Below are 21,140 nucleotides of genomic sequence, written 5' to 3'. Positions count from 1 at the left end.
AATTTTATTATAAAAACATTAATACTTTTGTGTTGTGTATTTGATTATTGAATAAATTTAATATAAAGATGTTTTTAATACTTTATAAAATCTGTTATAAATTTAGTCATCGTTGATAAGGCATATTTTTTCATGTTGTACTTTTTTAAACATGTTCATTAATTATTGTTGATAATTCTTTTAGATTCACAATGTTTAAAAACTTAATGTTAACATAACTGACCAATTTTCGCAAACCAAAAAAGTTAAAAAATAACACTTTAAAAAGTTGGATTCAAATATATACAAAAATAGTTAATATATGAAAAATATATTTTTTCTAAATTTTTACATGGTAATGTAAAAAATTGGTCAGCCTTTTATCAACTTCAAAAGAATTATACGTAAAGAAAAATCTAAATTCTTTAAATATTTGATTACTCAAACAGATTGTAGATAATGGAAACTTAAAATTAATTTTAACTAAACATAACATGTAATGTGTAAAATGTTTTATAAAATGCAATAGTTGCCTGTGGTCCAATTGTTGCCACAAAAACCATGTATAAAGTCACTGTGAAACTACGTAAAACGCATCTTATTGCGTAATAAAAACAGTTGCGGTCCGAATAATAGCACTATGATTCCAATACAAGTAGACAAAAAGTAAATATTAAACTAGGAAAACGTTTGGGTTTTGCAGTTAAAATCTACTTTTCGCGTACTATGAGTAAAGAAAACAGACTAAACCGTTTATATTGGGTCAATTTTGCAAGTATTAAAGTCGCATTTGTTTGTCATTGTTAAAATTGGCTTTCTTCAGGCGTTGTGGTTTTTGGCGTTCCTAATTCGCTTTCGCCATTCGTCTTTTCGTGGGATATGCTTGTAATAACCGATTTTATTACTACGGAACTAGTGCTCGTTTCGGTCGTATTGCTGTTATATAATTAGGTAGTTAGTAGAATTGAGTATTTATAGTTTTATTGTAAAAACGAACCTTTTCAATGCCAGGTCACCTAAATTGGAAATATTAATATCCGGAATTTCGTCCATGTTAACTGTAGTAGTGGCTTTGTTTGTTTGCGTGCTAAGCACCGATAGGCGACCTACGTTCATGTCAAAATAGTTAGTAATATGTTAAACTTAAAAAAAATGTTAAACCGGGTTTATAAAAATGCAATGTATCTGCATTTATAGTCGTTTGGGGCGCATATCTAAAATCAAAAACAAAATAATTTGAATGCAAATAAAAAGTGGAGTGATGGGCAACTTTGCACAACGAAACAACGGACACATAACAGACAATCAAGCGGAAGCAAATACAATTAATATAGTATGGCGGCGTTTACTCACCAACAGTCTCCTCTGTAGTTGTAGAACACAACGTGGTTGTCGTAAGATTTAAATGGTCACGGACGGAGTCAACGGTGATATCACCAATTGAACTGCTGATAGTATCGTTGCCGCGATTGGGTGAGTTGCTATTGCTGATTCCATTTGTTAAATTAAGACTACTTCTTTCAACATTGCCCTCAACAAGTTTTGCGCGAATAGAAGCGGTTGGTGGTTCATTTACTTCCAGTGAATTGGAAACTTCAGCGTTTTCGTCCGTTTCCTTATTGCTCTCTTCTTCATTTTCTTCCAGTGCGGATTCTTCGGTTTCCAAAGGTTCTACTTCAACTATGCCTGTGGGTTGAACTACTTTGGACGTGGCTAAGGCAATGCGCTGCAATTCCGAAGAAGACATCATATACAGAGCTTCGCCAGAGTTTGTAAAACCTAGCGACGAAATACCACTGTAAAAATAAAATGCGGTTTTAGTTTCATATTTGTTAAAATATTTACAGTAATTGGTGCTTACTTTATGTCTTCCCGTCGGACAGCAGCGGCATTCAGCTGTCTTTTTAACTCAGGGACTGATAAGACCATAATATCGCCCATGTTGGTTAAGCAAATCAATGCAATTTCGTGATATTCATCTCCACGACCAGCAGCCTGGTTTGCACTAATATTTGCAGACCCATCTCCATCGACATGAGAACGCGTTGATTTAGTCGGGCTACCACCGTGCAGGCTTTGTAGTAACTCTGGCGGTATGCGACAACGGAACGATCCAAAGTGGATTCGACGAATTCGAGCACCTTCGTGAGCGGTAAGCTTATATTTATTTATTGGCTTTAATTGCGGAAGTGAAAACACTTTAAACTGTTCCTCAGATGCGATTAGAAGTCGATGCGGTGGACTGCCGTTTTCTCCGTCGTTTAACTGATCGACAGGGGTACCCGCCTGGTCAAATATTGAAATACCAACCACAGGAGCACGATGTTTTAATTGAATTTCTTTAGCAAGTTGGGCGGAAATGCGACGAGGAGTCTGTGGAGGAGCGTTGCCACTTGCCGATGGTACAGATGTTGCAGCGGTTTGTGCCGGGGGCAAATGCAAAAGGAAAACCGACACGGTACTAGCATTTGTTGCAGACCATAAAGTTGGCGATGTTATGTTGACTGAAAATTTAGAAAATAATATTTTTAGAAGAATTTATTACAAAGTTTGAACAAAAAATAAAAAAATAGAAAGAAAATTAATACACCCGTTACTCGTAGAGTAAAAGTGTACAATTGTAATCGGTAACAGTCCGACCCTATAAAGTATATATATGCTTTATCAGGATCAATAGCCAAGTCGACCTAACCATAGCGGTCTGTATGAACGTTGAGATCTCTGAAACTATAAAAGCTAGAGATTTGAAATTTTGCATGCAGATTCTTGTATTTCCTACGCAGCTCAAGTTTATTTTAAAACGGAGCACCGCCCACTCTAACGCCCACAAATGAAAGTTTGTACTGTCCCTCGTAAGTGCTTAGGTCATATCTATCCATAGACTCAAACATTTTCAAAATCGAGCTATTATTTTAAAAGTTATTGGCAATTCATAATTTGTTTATGTTAAAAAAATGGTAAAAAAGATTTAGAGCTGCACACAAAACTTAGAGTTGATTAATATTTTCGCTGGCCTAAGGCGTTTTTGAAACTCCAACGCGACTGTAGCTTTGATAAAGGTGAGGGTGTTTTTTGAACTGCCAAAGCAGACGAACCTTAAAAACATAAAACAAGCTCTCTTAAAATTTTATAAAATAAAACAATTGCCTTTAAAAATAAAGATACAAATCTTTGAGTGACTTTACGATTTAACTGACTTAAATCCAAAGTATTATTTGAACGTTTATTTGTCATTAGCCTTTTTATGCATTTTATTTGTAATCTCTAAAATGTTTGATAACGAAACACAAAGAGTGAGCTTACCGTTGGTAACATAAGTTTTGGCAAAAAGTAAACATCGCACCATTGATCCCAGGCCGTCGTCAGCACATCGTGCCTCTATTTGTCTTTCAACTGGCCGTGCCTCCAGCTGCAAATATATCATATAAAGTGAGTTTATATATAGAAACCAAGACAATCAATGTTTAATAAGTATGCTACTCTACTCACCGTTGTGGGCACCTGATTGCTGGGATTGTTCCGCGTCGAGCGACCCTTGCGAAGCTTTCTAAATGACTCTCGTAATGATTTTTTAAATGACTTACGTCGTGACAGCTGCTCACCAGCTCCAGTGAGGTCATTTGGATTAAGTGTGCAGCGATGAAATACTGGAACAAAGTTTCTAAAGTCGAACAATACTAATCCGTGAGCAGTTCCACCGGATACAAGACCCCAATTTGCTTCAAGTGCCATGCATGTAATGCTGGCTGGAGGCAAAACCTGCAGCACTCCCGTTATATTTACGCCATTTACAGTTATTGGACTGGCATCACTTTCCAATAATTTTGGCCGCACGTTTAACTGATCGTGACCTTTCCACACAAACCCATCGCGGTCGCTGACCAAATTCATTGAGCAGTATTTTAAAGGAACCTTTTCGGGGGCGTCATTGAAGTCAGCTATAACAATTTGGCCCGCTGTGCCTCCAACAATCAGCTGTCCAGTCTTTGGACAGAGTGCTATTTTCTTCACTGCCAATCGAGGATCATCGGAGTAAGGATCAAAAAGACCTGCCTTTCGAAATGGGGGTTCTCCTTCATCAAGTTGTTCTGCACTGATATCTGCGGCTGCATCATCCCGGAAGTCATGTTCACTCCCAAAAACACTGCCAGTTTTAAAGTTATAAATTGGTTTAAGCAACACTCCAGTACAATCCCAAAACTTAACAGAACCATCTTCGTGCCCAGTTAACAGAATTTCATACAACTTCGTCGTGTCCTCTTCATCAGATTCTCCTGAGTCATCCGGAAGCGCACCGCCTGTGATAGGCCAGTCAATATTGCTGTAGTCAATGTCCTGTTCATCTCCCGCTCGTAAAATATTTTCATACACAGACTGTTTCACTTGAGAGGCAAGGTAATTGCAGGTAACAGCTGATGCATGCACCGAGTGCAGATAGGGAGCTTTAATTGCAGAAATATTGGGGTCATTAAGATCGTATGCGCAGAGTTCCTCTTCAAGTAGAACAATTAGCACTTCAGCGACATCACTGTTATTTTTGTAAGTAACAAAAAAATCAATGACTTTAGACGTAAAGTCAAGACAAACATTCTTTCCATTGTTAACGTGTACGGAAACGCAATTATGATCACCATATGCTGAACGTGGCATGCCTCCGGAAAAAACAATCACGTCGTTGTTTCTAAAAAAAAATACAAAATTAGCTTCAAATTTGATCACTTTGTTTTTACTTATGTTTACCCATGTTTGCCTTTGTATAGACGATTTATGCTCTTGCAAGGATCAGGACCGTAAGGAACGTAGTTAACATTGCTTGGCGGCTCGGCGTTATCTATGCTCCAAGTGGCGTAAGAACCATCAGCGTGATACCAGCTAAATTCAGATCCTCCAAAATTCACTGAGAGACCAACGCTTTGTCCATGACCAGGGGCTATGTATGCTCGTTCCACGGAGGACGTTTCGAAATCCCACAAAACACATAGGCCACGGTTGTACGCTATGAGAAGCTTGTTAAGGGCGTTTGGAAGCTGGCGAATAGACTCAATTGCACCGGGATTTAGCTTGTAAGCTGATGGTACCTGCTCTAGGACCACGTCATGGTAAATTACTGGTTCTTTTATTGTGAATGAATGTAAGTCAAGTTGATAGATGTTGCCACCTTCAGTACCAATCCATAACAAATCTTTACTCAAAGAACAGCATAACGATGATACTTTCTTCAGTTTTCCGTCAAAATGAAGTGTTTTAATTGGAAGCAATGTCGTTCCAAAAGGCTCCCACAGTATTAATTGATTGGCGGCCGTTAGCGAAAGTATGCGGCCAGTTCCATAAACCCATTCAAGTAATTGAACATTGAGCTCTGATGCAGAGTTGTTCACCAACGTATGCTGTCCATACAATTCAACTCCGGGTTGACCAAAAATTTTTATGGCACCTGTTTGCGTCCCAATCGCCATGAGTTTTGAGACAGGGTCATATGCAAGGGCCGAAGGCTTATGAGGAAAGCCATGCTGAGCGGTCTAAAAGAATAATATGGTATTAGGGAACTTTAAAAATAAACTGTGATTTTTATAAAATGCTAGAATAACAAAGTGATCTAAAAGAAAAAATCGTTTGCAAATAATGACCACCCTAATTCTTTTTTGGACGAAGCTTTCGCTTTTTACTACCAACTCTATTCACACTAGATGTAGCTTCCTTCTTCCTGTAGGCGTTTGGCCTAATTTTTCCACCAACTATCCCAACATAACACATTATAATAGCATTATAAAATGCTAGAAAATATAGTGTTCTGAAAGAAAACTTCGTTTGCAAATTTGTTTAATCAAGATCAATATTAATACTGCAATAATAAGGGGGTTAAAAACATCAAGTTTAAAATTTATTATTCATCCAAAATTAAATAATGCCTACGGTAATAGTTTTGACAGTGGAATTTAATAAAAAATGGTATCAGAAGCTTTATATCAAAAAGTATCAAACTGTAATTTTCAATATAATGTGATTTATATATGGTGACCAATAATGTTGTGTTGAGTTCAGATAATTGTTAACCTAAAACTTTTTTCTGTTTTCTTATTAATTAACAAGAACGGACCTAACTTTGGGAGACCAAAGTTTTAATATCCTTGCAGATTTTTTGAAAATCACGTCAGCTCTGTGCAAATAATTGGCTTATAATCCTGTGGTCAGTAAGACAGATACATAAATGTCAGCTTTCGGATATAGTCAACTGACTTAAAATTAAGGGACATGGTTCTAATATTGGGACTATATTTTACATTTAGAGGATTAACATAGGACGGCGTAACTGTGTGTATCAATTGAGCTATAACTTTCAGTATGTGTCACTACATTGCAGTGTACACAACAGAGTTTATGTAACCTTGCAGAGGGTATTATAATATCAGTCAGAAGTTTGCAACGTAGTTAAAGAGACATTTCTAGTCCTATAAAGCATATATATTCTTAATCAGATCCACTAATAGAGTCAATCTACTCATATCCGTTTTTCATTTAGAAAAAATTATAGCCAAACAACATCGGTTTAGTTCTTTAAGTCACAAGGTGGGCTGCCTTAAAAGCGGTCGAATAATTCAGCTGAATAATATGAAAGCTTCAATGTTTTTAAAATTTTAAGACTATTTTTGCTCCTACATCATTTTTCACTTGCACAAATCTGCAGCTGAGAGTCGTCGTACGTCGTCAGAATCCTTAAGCGATCATGCTATATCAGTTTTAGCTTGAGGGTACTGGTTTTGCCTATTCAGAAGCGTCGATTTCGACACAGAAGACAAGGAAAAGCCTGGTCCCCCCAAAAATTTAAGAGGTTTGTACGATTGAAAAATAGGCATCTTGAATGATCAATAATATTTTGATTAATGGGGCTAAAGGAGCTTAAATTAAAATTTTAGATGGCTGTGAATTTTAAGTCCAGTTACAGGTGCATGATTATTTATTTTTTACCTTATAGAGTGTTTGTAATCTTATCAGTATTTACTTTCCTACCCACTTAAACAATCAAAATATTTTGTTCCTTATGATATAGAGTTTTTCCTGAAGCCAAACCATTTACCCAGCCCATTAAACAAATAAAATTAATCTTATCAACTACATTCCCTTCGTGGTACTGGGTGGCGACTATCTTTGGCCTGATTACATTGTGTGCTTGAGCTTGATGATACATACTTATGTACAATGTACATAGATGTGAAGCTACAAAAAAGTTGATGACTAATTTAAAAATTACGAAAATGACATGCCAAAAACTTAAAATTATTAAGAAAATGTTATTAAAATTCGTACCCTTTGTACCTATTAATGTAACCACGAGTGTATATGACAGACAGCTAAAGTATAGTCGTCCGATTTTGAATAAAACATTATATTAGAATTATACGAAATTAATTTAATTGGAAATGCTAATGATTTACACCATATATTAATAGCCTTCGCTCTTTTAGATTGTGGCCTACTTTGATAATTCACACGGATTTCATATCTTTTTTAATTGCATAATTTATTATACAACTTTTTAAAATGTTATCTTTCTGGGCATATTTTACTTTATATACATTATGGCGGAAATGCTTCGTTTAGTGCATTACAAACTTCTGGCTAAATTATAGCAAGGGCATAATAAGCAGTATGATGTCATAGAAACTTTTTCGACATAAAGTGATGACATCGACAGTGGGCTTGCCTTGCGTGACCATTTAAAACATATTTATGAAAGTAGCCCCTACTTGCTTAACATATTTCTTTAGATACTTTTTAAATTGAAACTTTTCGTTAGGCGGTATAAATATATTAACCCAACTCTGTCAGAAGTTTGCAATAAATGAAAAAAATATAACTTCGCTGTTTTTCAAATTTTGTTTAATACTCTTTGAGATATAGTATTGGTTTAATATTTTAAAATTACGTTTTTGTGTCATTAAAATCGGACGACGATTTTATATAGCTCCTATGAAAACTATCGGAATAACATATGAACAAATTATAACTTCGCTGTTTTTCGGTTGACTTGACTACATTTCGATACATAGTAATGGCTTATTAATTCAAAAATACGGTTTATAATTATTTAAATTGGTTAACGATGATATATGGCTGCTAAAGCAAAAAATAATTTACCAAAAAATCGTCATGGCTTTAATGTTGTTAAACATATGGGCAAACAAATTGAAATATTGGTTTTTTAAAGAATATTTAATGCTTGAAATAGCTGCAAGGCTATAGAAACTTCGGCTTGCCGAAGTTTGCTTCTCTCCTTGTTATACCCTTGCAGAGGGTATTATAATTTCAGTCAGAAGTTTGCAACGCAGTGAAGGAGACGTTTCCGACCCTATAAAGTATATATATTCTTGATCAGCATCACTAGTAGAGTCGATCTAGCCATGTCCGTCTGTCCGTCCGTCTGTCCGTCCGTTTATATGTTAACTAGTCTCTCAGTTTTAAAGCTATCTGCATGAAACTTTCCCAAAAGTTGTCTTTCTATTGCAGGTAGTATATAAGTCGGAACGAGCCGGATCGGACGACTATAGCATATAGCTCCCATAGGAACAATCGGAAAAATAAATGAAAAAAAATTATAACTTTGCTGTTTTTTAATTTTTTGTTTAGTTCTTCGACATATAGTAATGGTAAAATATTTCCGATTTACGGTTTAAATTTCATTAAAATCGGACGACTATAGCATATAGCTCCCATAGGAACAATCGGAAAAATAAATGAATAAAATTATAACTTTGCTGTTTTTTAATTTTTTGTTTAGTTCTTTGAGATATAGTAATGGTTTAATATTTCAGAATTACGGTTTTAATTTCATCAAAATCGGACGACTATAGCATATAGCTCCCATAGGAACAATCGGAAAAATAAATGAAAAAAATTTAGAACTTTTCTGTTTTTTAATTTTTTGTTTAGTTCTTTGAGATATAGTAATGTTTTAATATTTCAGAATAACGGTTTTAATTTCATCAAAATCGGACGACTATAGCATATAGCTCCCATAGGAACAATCGGAAAAATAAATGAAAAAAAATTAGAACTTTTCTGTTTTTTAATTTTTTGTTTAGTTCTTCGACATATAGCAATGTTTAATTATTTCAGAATTATGGTATACATTTTATCAAAATCGGACGTCTATAGCATATAGCTCCCATAGAAATAATAAAAATATATAAAATAACTATCTAATAATTGAGCTGCAAATCATCATAGTTTCAATGTTTTTTTTTTAGCACATACTCAAGTAAATCATAATTTAAATGTTTTCAAAAGTATTTAATTAATGCAATAGCTGCAAGGGTATATGAACTTCGGCTTGCCGAAGTTTGCTTTCCTTCTTGTTGACAGTGAATTCGCGTTCATATTTTACATATACACCCAAGATGATTTTAATAAATACACTTCTTACTTTTATATGAATCTGTTATTTTTAGACTGTAAGTGATTACAAAACATGTATTTCTTTTACTTTTCATTTAGCAATGAGTGATTAAAACACAACAAAAAAATGATTGGGGATAACCTCCGTATAGCTGAGATTTTCTCAAATTTTTTGAGACGAGCACTAAAGTATAGAATTAAATGCTCGATTGACCCTAGAAAACACATTTAATGTGTCCTTTTTTCTTTAAAAATAAATGTTGTAGTCAACTATTTTGCTAGTTTTTTGTGTACATTCTTTGGTTGCTTGAATAGGATTTACAATTATTTTCTTAGAACTTAGGAGTTTTGGACGTTGTACTAAAGCTTAAGCTAAAAAATTAGAGAGAACATTTTAGCTACACAGAGTTTATCACCCATCATTTGTTTGTCACGTTTTAGCTACAATTTATAAACAAATAATATATAATACAAACATATTTAACCATTTTAAGTCTTACTAAAAAGGATTTATATGAAAAGTAAAAAAAAAGTTTACCTATAATATAATCATGAGTGTATATACATTCTACGATTCCCAAAAGATTCGATGGACAGTGCTACACCAATTATTAACTTTAAAAACATGGTTATGATGGTAACAAAATTCATCAGCACAAACTGTCTGGTGTTATGTTAAGGTAGGTAAGCCATAAGTGTTATACATACCTTACGATAAGCAAAAAGGTCCTTTTGTAGGCGTTGTCTTTCCGCGCTGGGCTGCTGACCCTTTCCTCGAATAAACTTCAACATAATTTACAAACTTTTTGGTAGAGTTGGTCCGTCGAATGGAATTAGGTTCAATAGTGTCCTTATTCAACTGAAACTAAAAATGATGAATTACGACCATTTAGTTTTTTTAAGTTAATTTAAAAATTTCCTCGATTTCATGATAAGCTACAAATTGAGAACCTTTAACATTCAAATAACTTGGGTTTAACATGTATGGATTTAGACTTTAGTTTGAGTGGTTGTGAATGTATTGAAAGACTGAGGTTTATCGAAAAGTTGAATTTATTTGTATCTATTTTTATACAAAATCTAACAGTGGTAATTTTTACAAAGAAACAAATTTCAGCCAAGTAAAAACCATAGCAATGTCAGCGAAAACTCGGTCTACAAGACTTGTCAAACAAGTTGTGTCGAGATATTGAATAAACGTTAGGAGAATCGTTTGTAGGCGGCTAAACCGTTATACAGCTTTGTACGTTTGTATACACGTATGTAAATTTCTAGGTAACTAAATACACTAGCTCACATACACTCTTACTGTTCACAAACATATATAGACACACAAGATCAAAGAACATTTTACATATGTAAATACAGAATAGATTTAAGCTCCATTAAAACGTACAGTAATACCCTATACATGATTATTGAAAAGAGAAGTACTCCCGCTCGCAACGAACTCTTGTCAATGTGCATGTATGTATGTATGTATGTATTTCATGTTAAACTCGATATGCTGGGTTGCACATGAAGGTAGTTTGGCGCTAGCGTACTAGTGTACGCATCTGTGAGTAAGCAACTGAAAAATAAACGGCATATCAGCGATTTATGGTATACATAAGTCTGAGATATATTTGACTGATAAAAACACAAGAAATCCAGTGGACTGAAGCCAATATTTTTTTTGTGCATTTGCGCTAAGGGGTGAGGTGACCTAATTTTGAACATTTACGTTCCCGATCGCAGTGATAGGCAAATATTGCAGTTTTATGCCGGTATCCGTTCATCTATACACACCTTCCCCAAAAATATGTATGTGGGTAGACGTATAAAATTAACAAAGATATCAAGTAGCGGTACACCCGGGCGCCGACTATACCACACCCCGCACTCAGTTTAAAAACATTTTTTCGGTGAACCCAATAATTTGTCTATATTTTTAGCATCGGGAGCGTAATGTAATTACTTTATTGGGTGTGAAAAGCATATACCACCCGCTGTTATTATTGCACCAACTGATTTAACATTTTAATCTGCAAGTGCTGGGTATTACAAGAGACACCTACAGCAGCAAAATGACGACTAGACTGTTTGCGTGGCTGACTCACCGAGAACACGCAAAGATGCCCATTTGTATGTACACACTAAGTAGAGAGATACTAAAATTGTTCTTTTTTTTTAATTATTCCGATTCACAGTGGGCGAAGATAATTCTAACTTCAATTTTAGCCACTTACACCTATTTATTTGTCTCTTTGCGCAGTTAAGGCGGTGGCTTTCTGCTTGATTCTCTTTTTTGACACACCTACATAAATATGAATGTGTGTTGGGGACGCCCGCACTAATCACATTGGCCTTCTCTTGAAAAATTAAACAAGTATGACGAACACTGATAACAAGAGAACACGAATTTATACCGAGCATGCGAAGCTATGTACTGTGCACTTGTTTTGTTCGACAGGAACAATTTCTTCAGCAGAAAATACGACGCGCGTCATCATTTTCATTACAAACAAAGTCGGAGATCGCCGAGTGTGACCGTGGCCAATGCGTGATGAAACCACTATCGATATTTTAGTCACGTTTACGTTTTCCAACAACGGTCGGCCAGTGTGTGTAATAGTTTTCACAAAGAAATAATAGACCAATTCCACTAAAACACAATTTCACATTGTCAAAAATAAAGTACAAGGTCTTATATTGATTTAAATTTTTTAATGCATACTAAAAAACAAATAAGGTTTGTCGATTTTTCGAAATAAAAACATATTGGTTCGCCAGCTATGAAAGCGAGCGGGAGGCAAATAACTGAAGGAAACTTTACGTCAGGGTCTTTTCTCACCCTGTCACTCTGATTGAAAACAAAAATATCACAGGTTCGCCAGCTATGAAAACGAGCGGGAGGCAAATAACTGAAGGAAACTTTACGTCAGGGTCTTTTCTCACCCTGTCACTCAGATTGAAAACAAAAATATCACAAAATTGCAAAGGGTTGCCAGCTGACTGAAATGAACTCTGGAAAACTTAACACAAGAAGATAATAGACCAATTCCACTGAAACATACATATATTAATTAATACATAATTAATGTAATCTTTAGATGTTGGAGTTGGCGTAGAAGAGTATGTTTCGGATCTTATTATGGCTGGAAATTCTCAAAAAACACTCGGAAAAATGGTCTTCAGTAATAAGAATAAAACGGATTACAACCTTGCATACTTTGCAATAGGCCATATACATTCTGTATAAGTATAGTAATGGGAAGCGTATACAAGAGCAGAATCGCCTTTCGGTCCAATTACAATTTAATATACAAGTTAAAAAACGTTTACCGAGTTGTAATGCAGCGAATTAAAAAATTCCAGTAAGCATTGATTAGCTTTTGGTATCCATTACTAAAAGTAATGTTTTTTTCTTGGTAAATATACAATATTAAGAATGTTTATATCAGTTGCAAAAAAAAAAGTATAATTTTTTTATGCCAAGAGCATCAACTACAAAAACGTTGATTTGGATTTTTCTGTCTGTTCTTAGCACATGTATTTCTTATGGTAACGATGATACGGAAATTTACCGTTAATGCATATTCGTCCCCATATGAATAGCCCTTTCAACTATTACTAAATTAAAACGGCAAAATAATAAAATTAATTTTTTTTTTTTATTTATAGTTACTGTTAATAATATTTTGTGTTGATCTATTTTCTTATTTTTATAGAGAATAGAGATCGTTCAGTCAAACTCCGAGTTTTACTTACTTAAAATAATCCGATACGCTAGACATGAAACGTTAAAAAGGTTTTTTAATATTCAGCTGATGGCTACGTCATGTAGGGATTTACCATTTCAGTGGAGTAATTTTGTTGTTGTATGCATTGGCCCTAAAATTAGTAATAATAATTAAATAGATGCAAATCAATATTAACAAGCAAAGTTAACTTTGGCATGCAGAAATGTATACTTGGGCAGATCATTTCCATAAAGGTCATACGAAAGCAAAAACTTGTCAGCAAATTGTCTAATCTCCGCCCAAGAGTATATACATATACGACTGCTTAAATTAAAATCCCCTTCCAGGTTATTAGAATAGAGACTTACTTAACAACGCCATGATTCTGAAGTGATGTAAGGGTAATAAAAGGAGTCAATCGCTCTATGAAACGTTCGTTGTTGCGCTCCAATTCCCGTTGGTAATCTTTTTGATCTGAAAGTATTAGACTGCGATTCTTTTTCAAAGCATCAGCACAACGTTTTGAAAACTCGCGAAAGCAAAGTCGAAGTTTGTTTTGGTGCTTTGTTGGGATGGTTGTTCCGTCGGACAAATTGGAAAGGAAAACACTAGCCATTTCCATAGGGCCTTGGTTGACGGTGGTTCCAATGCATCCCTGGAGCACCATTTGTAATATTTTGGGGTCAGCGGGCTCCTGATTCGTAGCAGCCGCCAACTCCAATGTTTTTTTTTGAATATCCTAATCAAAGAATCTTTGTTATTCACTGCAAAGATTTTACAAATAAAACTTACTTCAATTGCCACTTCAATTGGCTCCAGCACTATTTGCTGTCGGCTTATTACCATAATTCGGGTTTTTACGTAGGGAAAGTGATTCGCAGCGGTCAAAATCGTTTTCCTTTTACATTGTTCGTGTAGCTCGCCATGTGCCCTACCATTCTTCGTGAAAGGTGTTGCATATATAAACCGTTCTAAGGTAACAAAAATAACATGTTAGAATAATTATCACATCTCTACCAATTCTGTTCATACTAATGTTGAAATTCCGCTCAAAATATGTTTCCCGATGACGCATTTCATAAGTTTCAAAATAAGGCTCCACATAAGTAATTTGAATGTAAGCCTTATCGGGGTCCAAACTGTTGATGTCGACTGTATTGGAGTCCTTGATGATATGCACAGAATCCGGCCCAAAGCGTTCGGTATAAAAATTCTGCCGTGTATAAATGTTGAATGAATGTTAATTTAATTGCCAATGTTAAATTGCATACCTGAAGCCGACTGAATATTTCGGGCAATTTGGTCAAAGTCGGCTCTTTATAAATAAATTCCTGTTGGTCCAGGTCTCCGAATTTTCCGCCATAAAATCCAACCCGAAAGTATGTGCCAAAAACTCGTTTTCCCTGTGTATTAATATAATGATATGGTTTCCCTTTCGGATATTGACAGCTTTTTGTTTACCTGTAACTGTGCTATTCGATTAAATGCTTCCTGCAACTTGCCGTGCACTTTGCTTAGTTTCTGAAAGTCTCTATTGGCTTCGCAGATGGGAATCAAAATCTTATACACCTCGTTCATTGCTTCATACATGCCAGAAACTTGAAATGAACTTGAAGCTTCTTCGAGCAAAGCTTTTAATCCAGTTTCAGTAAAATGATTTCCCAAACAGATGCCATCCTCGCCGGGACTGAGCACGTCATCTGACACGGCTGACTCCAATAGTGTGTTGGGAGAAATGCGTTGAAAACTTACAGCTCCAACAGGTAAGTGTGTTTGAGACTCCAACATGCTTAGATATTCAGATACCAAAGAAGCGGCGTGTACGTAACACATAGCTGCTTCCGTATGATTCGCACGCTCACGGTGTTTCTTAGCCATGTTTTCCAACCAAGTCAACCGTAGATCAGGGTTATTTTGGTACCCTTTGGCAATACGATTCATGAGATCAAGCAACATTTCTGGGTCCTCTTGATACTCCTTCATCTTTACAGTATCTGACAGTATCATATGCAGATTGAATAGCAAATCTTGCACTTGCTCAGGAAAAGATGTATCCTGTAGGTCGGAATCTGATTCAGCATAAACTAGCACTGTTTTAAGCGCACGGCGTAGGGATTGTTCACTGAAAACAGAGCTTGTGCCAACTAGAGAGCTTAAAGACATTGTCACTTGCATCTTGACTCGGGCAAAGTTCTAAAGTAAATATTCCCAATTAGTTATGTTAATTAACTTTAAAAAACAATACTTACATTTCCGATTTCAAAGTTTTGTCTCATTAACAAATAAAGTGATGCAGCTGCTTGTGATCGTATACCTGGTAATAAAGAACCACAATGCTTCAGTAATATTAAACACAAATCCGCACATATGTCCGTCTCGTCGTCGAATAATAAGTTTGGGAATTTAAAAATTAAAGCGCGCTGGGAGGCAAACAAGTTTTGCAGTGCAAGAGTAGACTGATTGCGGGATAGTGCATGAAGGAGAACTTTAAGCACAGTTCCAATGAGATTATGATAAAGGTTGACGGCAACATGAACAATAATTTCAAGGGTGTCGAGGAGCACAAGGGAAACTTCAGTCGCCAAAGAGCCTTCAATAAAGTGACTTATTTCAACTTCGTGCTCATTCTTGCCGACACCGTCTACGTATTGTGAACGATAGGGCATTTGGTCCTTTCGCCAGCGTAATTTTTCTGTGGAGTTGCGATCTTTTCGGCGATTAATAAGATCATATCGTGCTGAGTTTGTTCCTCTAATACATTCTTCCAACTTTTCCTTTACATCAGTGGAGCCTGTTTTTCTAAAACTTTGTGTATGGGTTCGTTTAAGAGTGGGGACGTTTTTTTGTCCTGTATACTCAAACGTTTTCAGGCAAATATTAACCACTTGAAGCATTTGGTGCACTCTGTGGGGACTTAGATCCAAAAGCCAGCGATATAAAACATTGCGCTCCAAATTCTTTAACACCCAAAGAAAGCACACTAACAAATGGCGCGTGGTTTCCGAACTTAGCGGTGATTTGTTTTTCACTTGCTCGTTTAAGTAGGAGTAAGGACGGCTTCCTGATATGGCAAACGCCACTTCCGGATTTATGGTGGATGCTGTAATGGTTTGATGGGGGCCTTGATAATCCTCAAGTTGACCGATCTGCTGCAAACGGTCCTGATCAAGTCCGTGCTGATGCAACTGAGGGATGCTGTCCATTACTATAGACAGTAGCGGTATATACAATGCAGCCACCCTTGCGCGAGCTTCCGTATCGCTGTACCGAGTATCCAAGTCGTGAGACGTCATCAGGTTGCGAATGCATCGTATCGCCTTTCCGTGTAACTGGGTATTGGGCACCTCCATTACTGCAGCCAAATCGCTGAGAACAAGTCCGACCAAAAAATGTTGTTGAAGGAACTCCGGACTAAGGTCGGCGTGAAGAGCTCGTTCGAGAGATCCCTTCAAAACAAAAAAAAATTCAGTAAGAATTTCTTACAATGTTATTAAGCTTACGCATGATGTTTGACTGTTGCTTGATGTAGTGCTGGGCGTGGGGCTGCATGGTGCCGATACCATCGTGTATGAAGTCCCAAACGGTAAATTCAGCGCTACAAAGTGCTCATGACTACAAACAATTCTTAGGAAGTCTATTTTGTAGTTCATAAGATCCGGTATGGAAGAGTTTTTGGAAATCAGAACCTTGGTATACGTTTTGACCAGGCCGAAAACAAATCCACGATCCATGATGCTTAGTATGTCGAATATAAAAAAGCTTAGGCTAGCATTTAACGATTGTGCTAATTTAGGTTCGTTACTATGATAGCCTACTACTTTCGTAGTAACTAAGTGCACTAGTGTGGACAAATCATCATTGAACTGATGGGGAAATCTATGCTTTCGGGGACCATTTAAAGTATTTGAGCAATGCAAATGTTCAATCATAGATTTAACAATAAGTTCAAATAAGAACCAGGAATTTGACATAGCTAGGTCAGCAGCTTTTCCACTAGCAACGACCCAATGTAGGGCCAGTTCTTCGTGTAGCAGCCGCACTTGGACATCCCGTCCAGAAATCGATTGAAGAATATTCATTGACAGATCTAAAAAAATATATATATAAATATATTTTGCGCATTTTATAAATTTATATTTACCTTTGCGATCTAGACTCCGACCACTAGTCAATACATTATCATACAAGCTGTACGATTCGGTTTGCTGCAAGTCTTCCGTTGTGCTGCGACTGCATATTAGTCGTTGCTTGCTTTGTGGGTGTGGAATTTTACATTGAAATTGCACATATGTTGATAGCAAACTTTGCCGTCCATATTGGTCATATTGGTCGTCGTTAAGTATTGACAACATAGACGACACCAAGCAAAGAACTTCGAAAACCGTAGATCCCAGGGACATTGCCTGTCCGCCAACTTTGTGGGTTATTACCAACAATTCGATAAGCTTATCTAAAACTAATGGTAAATGCCTCACCAATGGTTCACGATTTGCATGCTCGATATCCAGCAAGCATTTCTTTAACTCTGTCTCTATATTACTTTCGCCGATATGAGAAGGTATGTTTCGCGTGTCTAAGTATTCACATATTAAAAAAAAACGATCGAGGTAAGAGTCCAATGTATGAACTGCAGTTACTGCTTCCACATTAATAGCAAACACGGCTCTATGATTGTCTAGCCATTTGATTCCAGGCAGATGAACATTCGGTGGTATAAATGAGTAGTTTTCCGGTGGTGACTCTACCATAACAGGAAGATTAAATTCTCCAACCTTTAGTTTGCCATCTTCCAGTAAGGGCAACCATGTGTAGCCGATAGGAGTCTCTACGGACGGCTGTATGTCTTGGGGTTTCTTTTGGCATGATACATGGTAAATGGTAAAAAATAAATGGTGATGCTGTTTTATCGATGCAGGCAATGCTATTTTGATCTCGTCATAGAATGATGGGCACTTGTTATGATAATTGACCGCCGTAAATGCCTCAGTAGAAAATTTTGGACAAGACGACTTGCCATAAATGGCATTCACTGCATCGCTTGGGGTTTCTCCAGCCATGAGTTGTACGCGAATGGCAATGTTACGAGCAGAGCCTGCACGCGAAGAGAAATTTAGCTCTTTTGGTGATACATATAACAAATTGCGATATGTATAGTGCGGATTGTAAATGGCCGATTGCGGAAACTCTAAGATTTCCTTAACTGGGCGAATGTTTCGGCACTTTGAGGGTTTATATCTGCCAGCTCTGGTGTTAGGGCGTTCTTGGCTTCCTCTAAGCAAGGGGATATTTCTAGTTTAATAGAGCCTGGTATGCATTTGTATTTCTTCATAACTGAGCTCGGCCGTTTTAATTCTGGTAGGATTTTGTACAAATCCTCGTCTTTCATTTTATCCGCCTCTTGTTTAAAAAAGCTTGGCACTGTTATGGTGATAGGCCGAAAGTTTTCAACAACATTTGCGAAATCATCTGGAGACCAAGATCGACGTTTCTCCTTTCGTTCTAGAGAGCCACGCCGGGTAAGGGTTCCACTCATATCGTTAGCCTTGCGCCTTAGCTGATCAAAGCTGCTAGTTGAGGACTTGCGGTCCAAACTGTTGGAGCTTGGAGCAGTGCCCAAGCTACCTGTTCCACTTCCAGAAGATTCGCGTTCCGTCCCGCCAGCGTCCTTGCTTTCAAAATTATCACCATTAAAAACGTTTGTTAGGTAGATTCCAGTCCATGCAAAAGGCATTCGGTATTTGCCCAAACGCTCACAATAGTCCGCCGCGTTGGATTTTACCTTCTCCCGGTATTTATCTTTGTCTTCCTTAAGATACGGTTCGACAGAATTGTTAATATCACCCTGAAGTACCTTCTCCAGACGAATCACGAGGAACAAATCATTACTTGGGTAGGATATTTCAAATATGGCCGAGTGGCTCTGAGTACTTATGTCGGCGCACTGGACGTGGCTTGACAACATACGCTTGAGACTATCTGAATTCATGTCAAAGTAGAAGTTTTCTGACATTTTTTGTCGTTCTTTGGCGTCATAAATAGCCATTGATGCAAAAATTGGTTCCACTTCAAGCTCAAGTCGAAGCTGAAGGCATTTGACCTGAATGCGATGGCCCATATGTTCAACAGGTAATTCTGCGAGAAGCCGGCGTTCAATGCTTTCCTCGGCTTCTGATTCCGAATACAGTGAGAATAGAGCAACTTGACGATCCTGCTGCCGGCGTGCTTCATTGGTTTGATCAATGTTCTCCGGCGGTACGTTGTTAAGCAGGTTTGGTATTAGTGGATCATTAACTGAGCGTCGAAGATCAAAGCTAGCCCAAGAACCACGAGGTGTTAAAGTGTCCGTGCAAGAGCTAACTGAAGCCAAACTTGCTATGGATTGCCTGGAACTAGGAGTGCAACTCTCGCTCTTATATGCAAATGTTTCTTCAAACGTAGAAACATCCTTGTCGATCTCGAACTCTTGCTGATACGCGGATGGGCTAATGGTTCCGCGATCGATACGCTCACGGATGTAGCACGAGCTGGAGAGGTGCCGCTGTGCATATTCGACCACCTTCCATGGCCGGGTATAGCAGTTTACACATTCTTGTACGTGCTGAGGCAAGTCATTTCTGAAAAAAAGGTTTCAATTAGCCTTGGTAAAATAATGGGTGAGTACATACAAATTTTCGTTCGGAGTGATGTGATCAACAGTTCGGATCTTCCGGGGAATGACTTTAACAGTTACATCTCCTTGAGGAAAATCCAGTATATGTTTTAAGGGGTCATGGTTAATTATGTTCATATGTTGGGAGAGAAATTCTTCATAGTCTAGCGGCTCTGTCGGGGAAACCTTTTGAAAAAAATAAATTTTGTTAGAATGTAGATGCAATTTTTATTACTCTTACCGTAGAAGCGCACAGTGATGAATCGATTGTCTTTGATAAATGACAAGTAGAAACATTTTTTCGCACATCCGCAGCCGACTGCCTGTGATGTTACAAAGTGGTATAGACACGAATATAGGGCGTTTCTTTGTTTATAAATATAATTACCAAAGGTAGAAAACTTACTTCGAAACTTTTTGCACGAAAGAGCGCTGCGCGTTCGACATTTTGCAAATCCCGTATGTTTAAGTTTTTTAATGCTTTTGTTATGAGCTAAAAAAATATATTACTCTTTACTTGCAGCTAGCTCACACGACTTGTCATGGACATGAACTTATCGATTAATCGCGACTTTACGGAGTTGAACTTGTAGTTCATGAACGTTAACTGGTTCCGACACCCTCAACGCGGCCAGTTCAGCCTTTTTCTGGTCAAATTAATATTTATGATACATTTTTGCCACTAAATAAAACAATTTTTGAATTGAAGCCAGTTCTTACAAAAATTCCGGTAACAAAAACACGATTGCAAGGCAGTCGATGGTACCCACATAAATAAATAGTCTTATTTTTCGTTCTGCTTATAAGGTAATTGACTTCACTGTCTTGTAGGTAAAATAAAATAAAAGAAAAGTATATATATATATGAAGCACGTATCAAAAATTCAATTGTTTTCTTTTGACATTTGTAAGCTAAGTAACGGGTATTTAGCTAAAGGGTATTAGCTAAGTAACGGGTATGTAATAGTAGGGTCCTCGTCGTACGCCTTCGTTCTTGATTATATTTAAATTCTTGTTATGGTTTGCACACATTTTCCTGGGACTTTATAATTTAGAAACGCATTAAAAACGTATCCGCATGGCGTTTTATTTGAATTTCCATTCGTTTCCGGCCAAACGACATGTCCCTCAAATTTTCACTTTCACCCACAAGCAACAGCTGCAGTGGCTTTGCAGGGATTTTTTTTAGATTTAGAACACGCCACACACATTCCGCCTTGCCTGAGTCTGCACTATGTTTTACGAGCTGCATACCAGTGTGACAGGAAGGGGCTTGTTTGTCAGTGGGAGGCTGTGAAGTGTTTGTTGTGGGTGTCGGTAAAATGACAGAATAGCTCTTGTTTTCATGAGAGCTATATGATATTGTCGTCCGATTTTGATCAGATTCAAACCGTAAT

At 37.0% G+C, this 21,140-nt stretch overlaps 2 protein-coding genes across 10 annotated transcripts; both read right to left on the bottom strand.

The window, feature by feature from the left end:
- Positions 1–268: 268 nt before the first annotated feature.
- LOC128253603 (lethal(2) giant larvae protein) lies at positions 269–11,917 on the bottom strand. 9 transcript variants are annotated; one of them, XM_052982144.1, is made up of 9 exons: positions 11,781–11,917; positions 10,081–10,237; positions 4,720–5,498; positions 3,469–4,660; positions 3,283–3,388; positions 1,841–2,483; positions 1,333–1,775; positions 977–1,085; positions 269–915 (listed from the first exon to the last, which is right to left on the bottom strand). In XM_052982144.1, exons 2-9 carry the CDS (start codon positions 10,162–10,164, stop codon positions 783–785), a joined length of 3,489 nt encoding a protein of 1,162 aa, XP_052838104.1. In that variant the 5' UTR covers positions 10,165–10,237; positions 11,781–11,917; the 3' UTR covers positions 269–782. The 9 variants fall into 9 exon arrangements, 7 of the variants coding, with proteins under 7 accessions (XP_052838104.1, XP_052838097.1, XP_052838098.1 ...); XM_052982137.1 differs by having other exon boundaries at positions 11,601–11,889; XM_052982138.1 differs by having other exon boundaries at positions 10,081–10,231; positions 11,601–11,889.
- Positions 11,918–13,079: 1,162 nt separating this feature from the next.
- LOC128253601 (dedicator of cytokinesis protein 7) lies at positions 13,080–20,292 on the bottom strand. The gene is given in 13 exon segments (XM_052982135.1): positions 13,080–13,245; positions 13,463–13,833; positions 13,887–14,065; positions 14,127–14,307; positions 14,366–14,497; positions 14,556–15,287; positions 15,344–16,540; positions 16,595–17,181; positions 17,236–18,309; positions 18,312–19,708; positions 19,760–19,929; positions 19,985–20,066; positions 20,150–20,292. Coding segments are annotated over 13 exon segments (6,186 nt in total). The 5' UTR covers positions 20,191–20,292; the 3' UTR covers positions 13,080–13,202.
- Between the last annotated feature and the right edge of the window lie 848 nt (positions 20,293–21,140).

The sequence above is a fragment of the Drosophila gunungcola genome, assembly GCF_025200985.1.
Source record: "Drosophila gunungcola strain Sukarami chromosome 2L unlocalized genomic scaffold, Dgunungcola_SK_2 000110F, whole genome shotgun sequence".
Classification (NCBI taxonomy): domain Eukaryota; kingdom Metazoa; phylum Arthropoda; class Insecta; order Diptera; family Drosophilidae; genus Drosophila; species Drosophila gunungcola.
The sequence above is the reverse complement of the archived record's forward strand: the minus strand, read 5'-3'. Positions and strand labels throughout refer to the sequence as shown.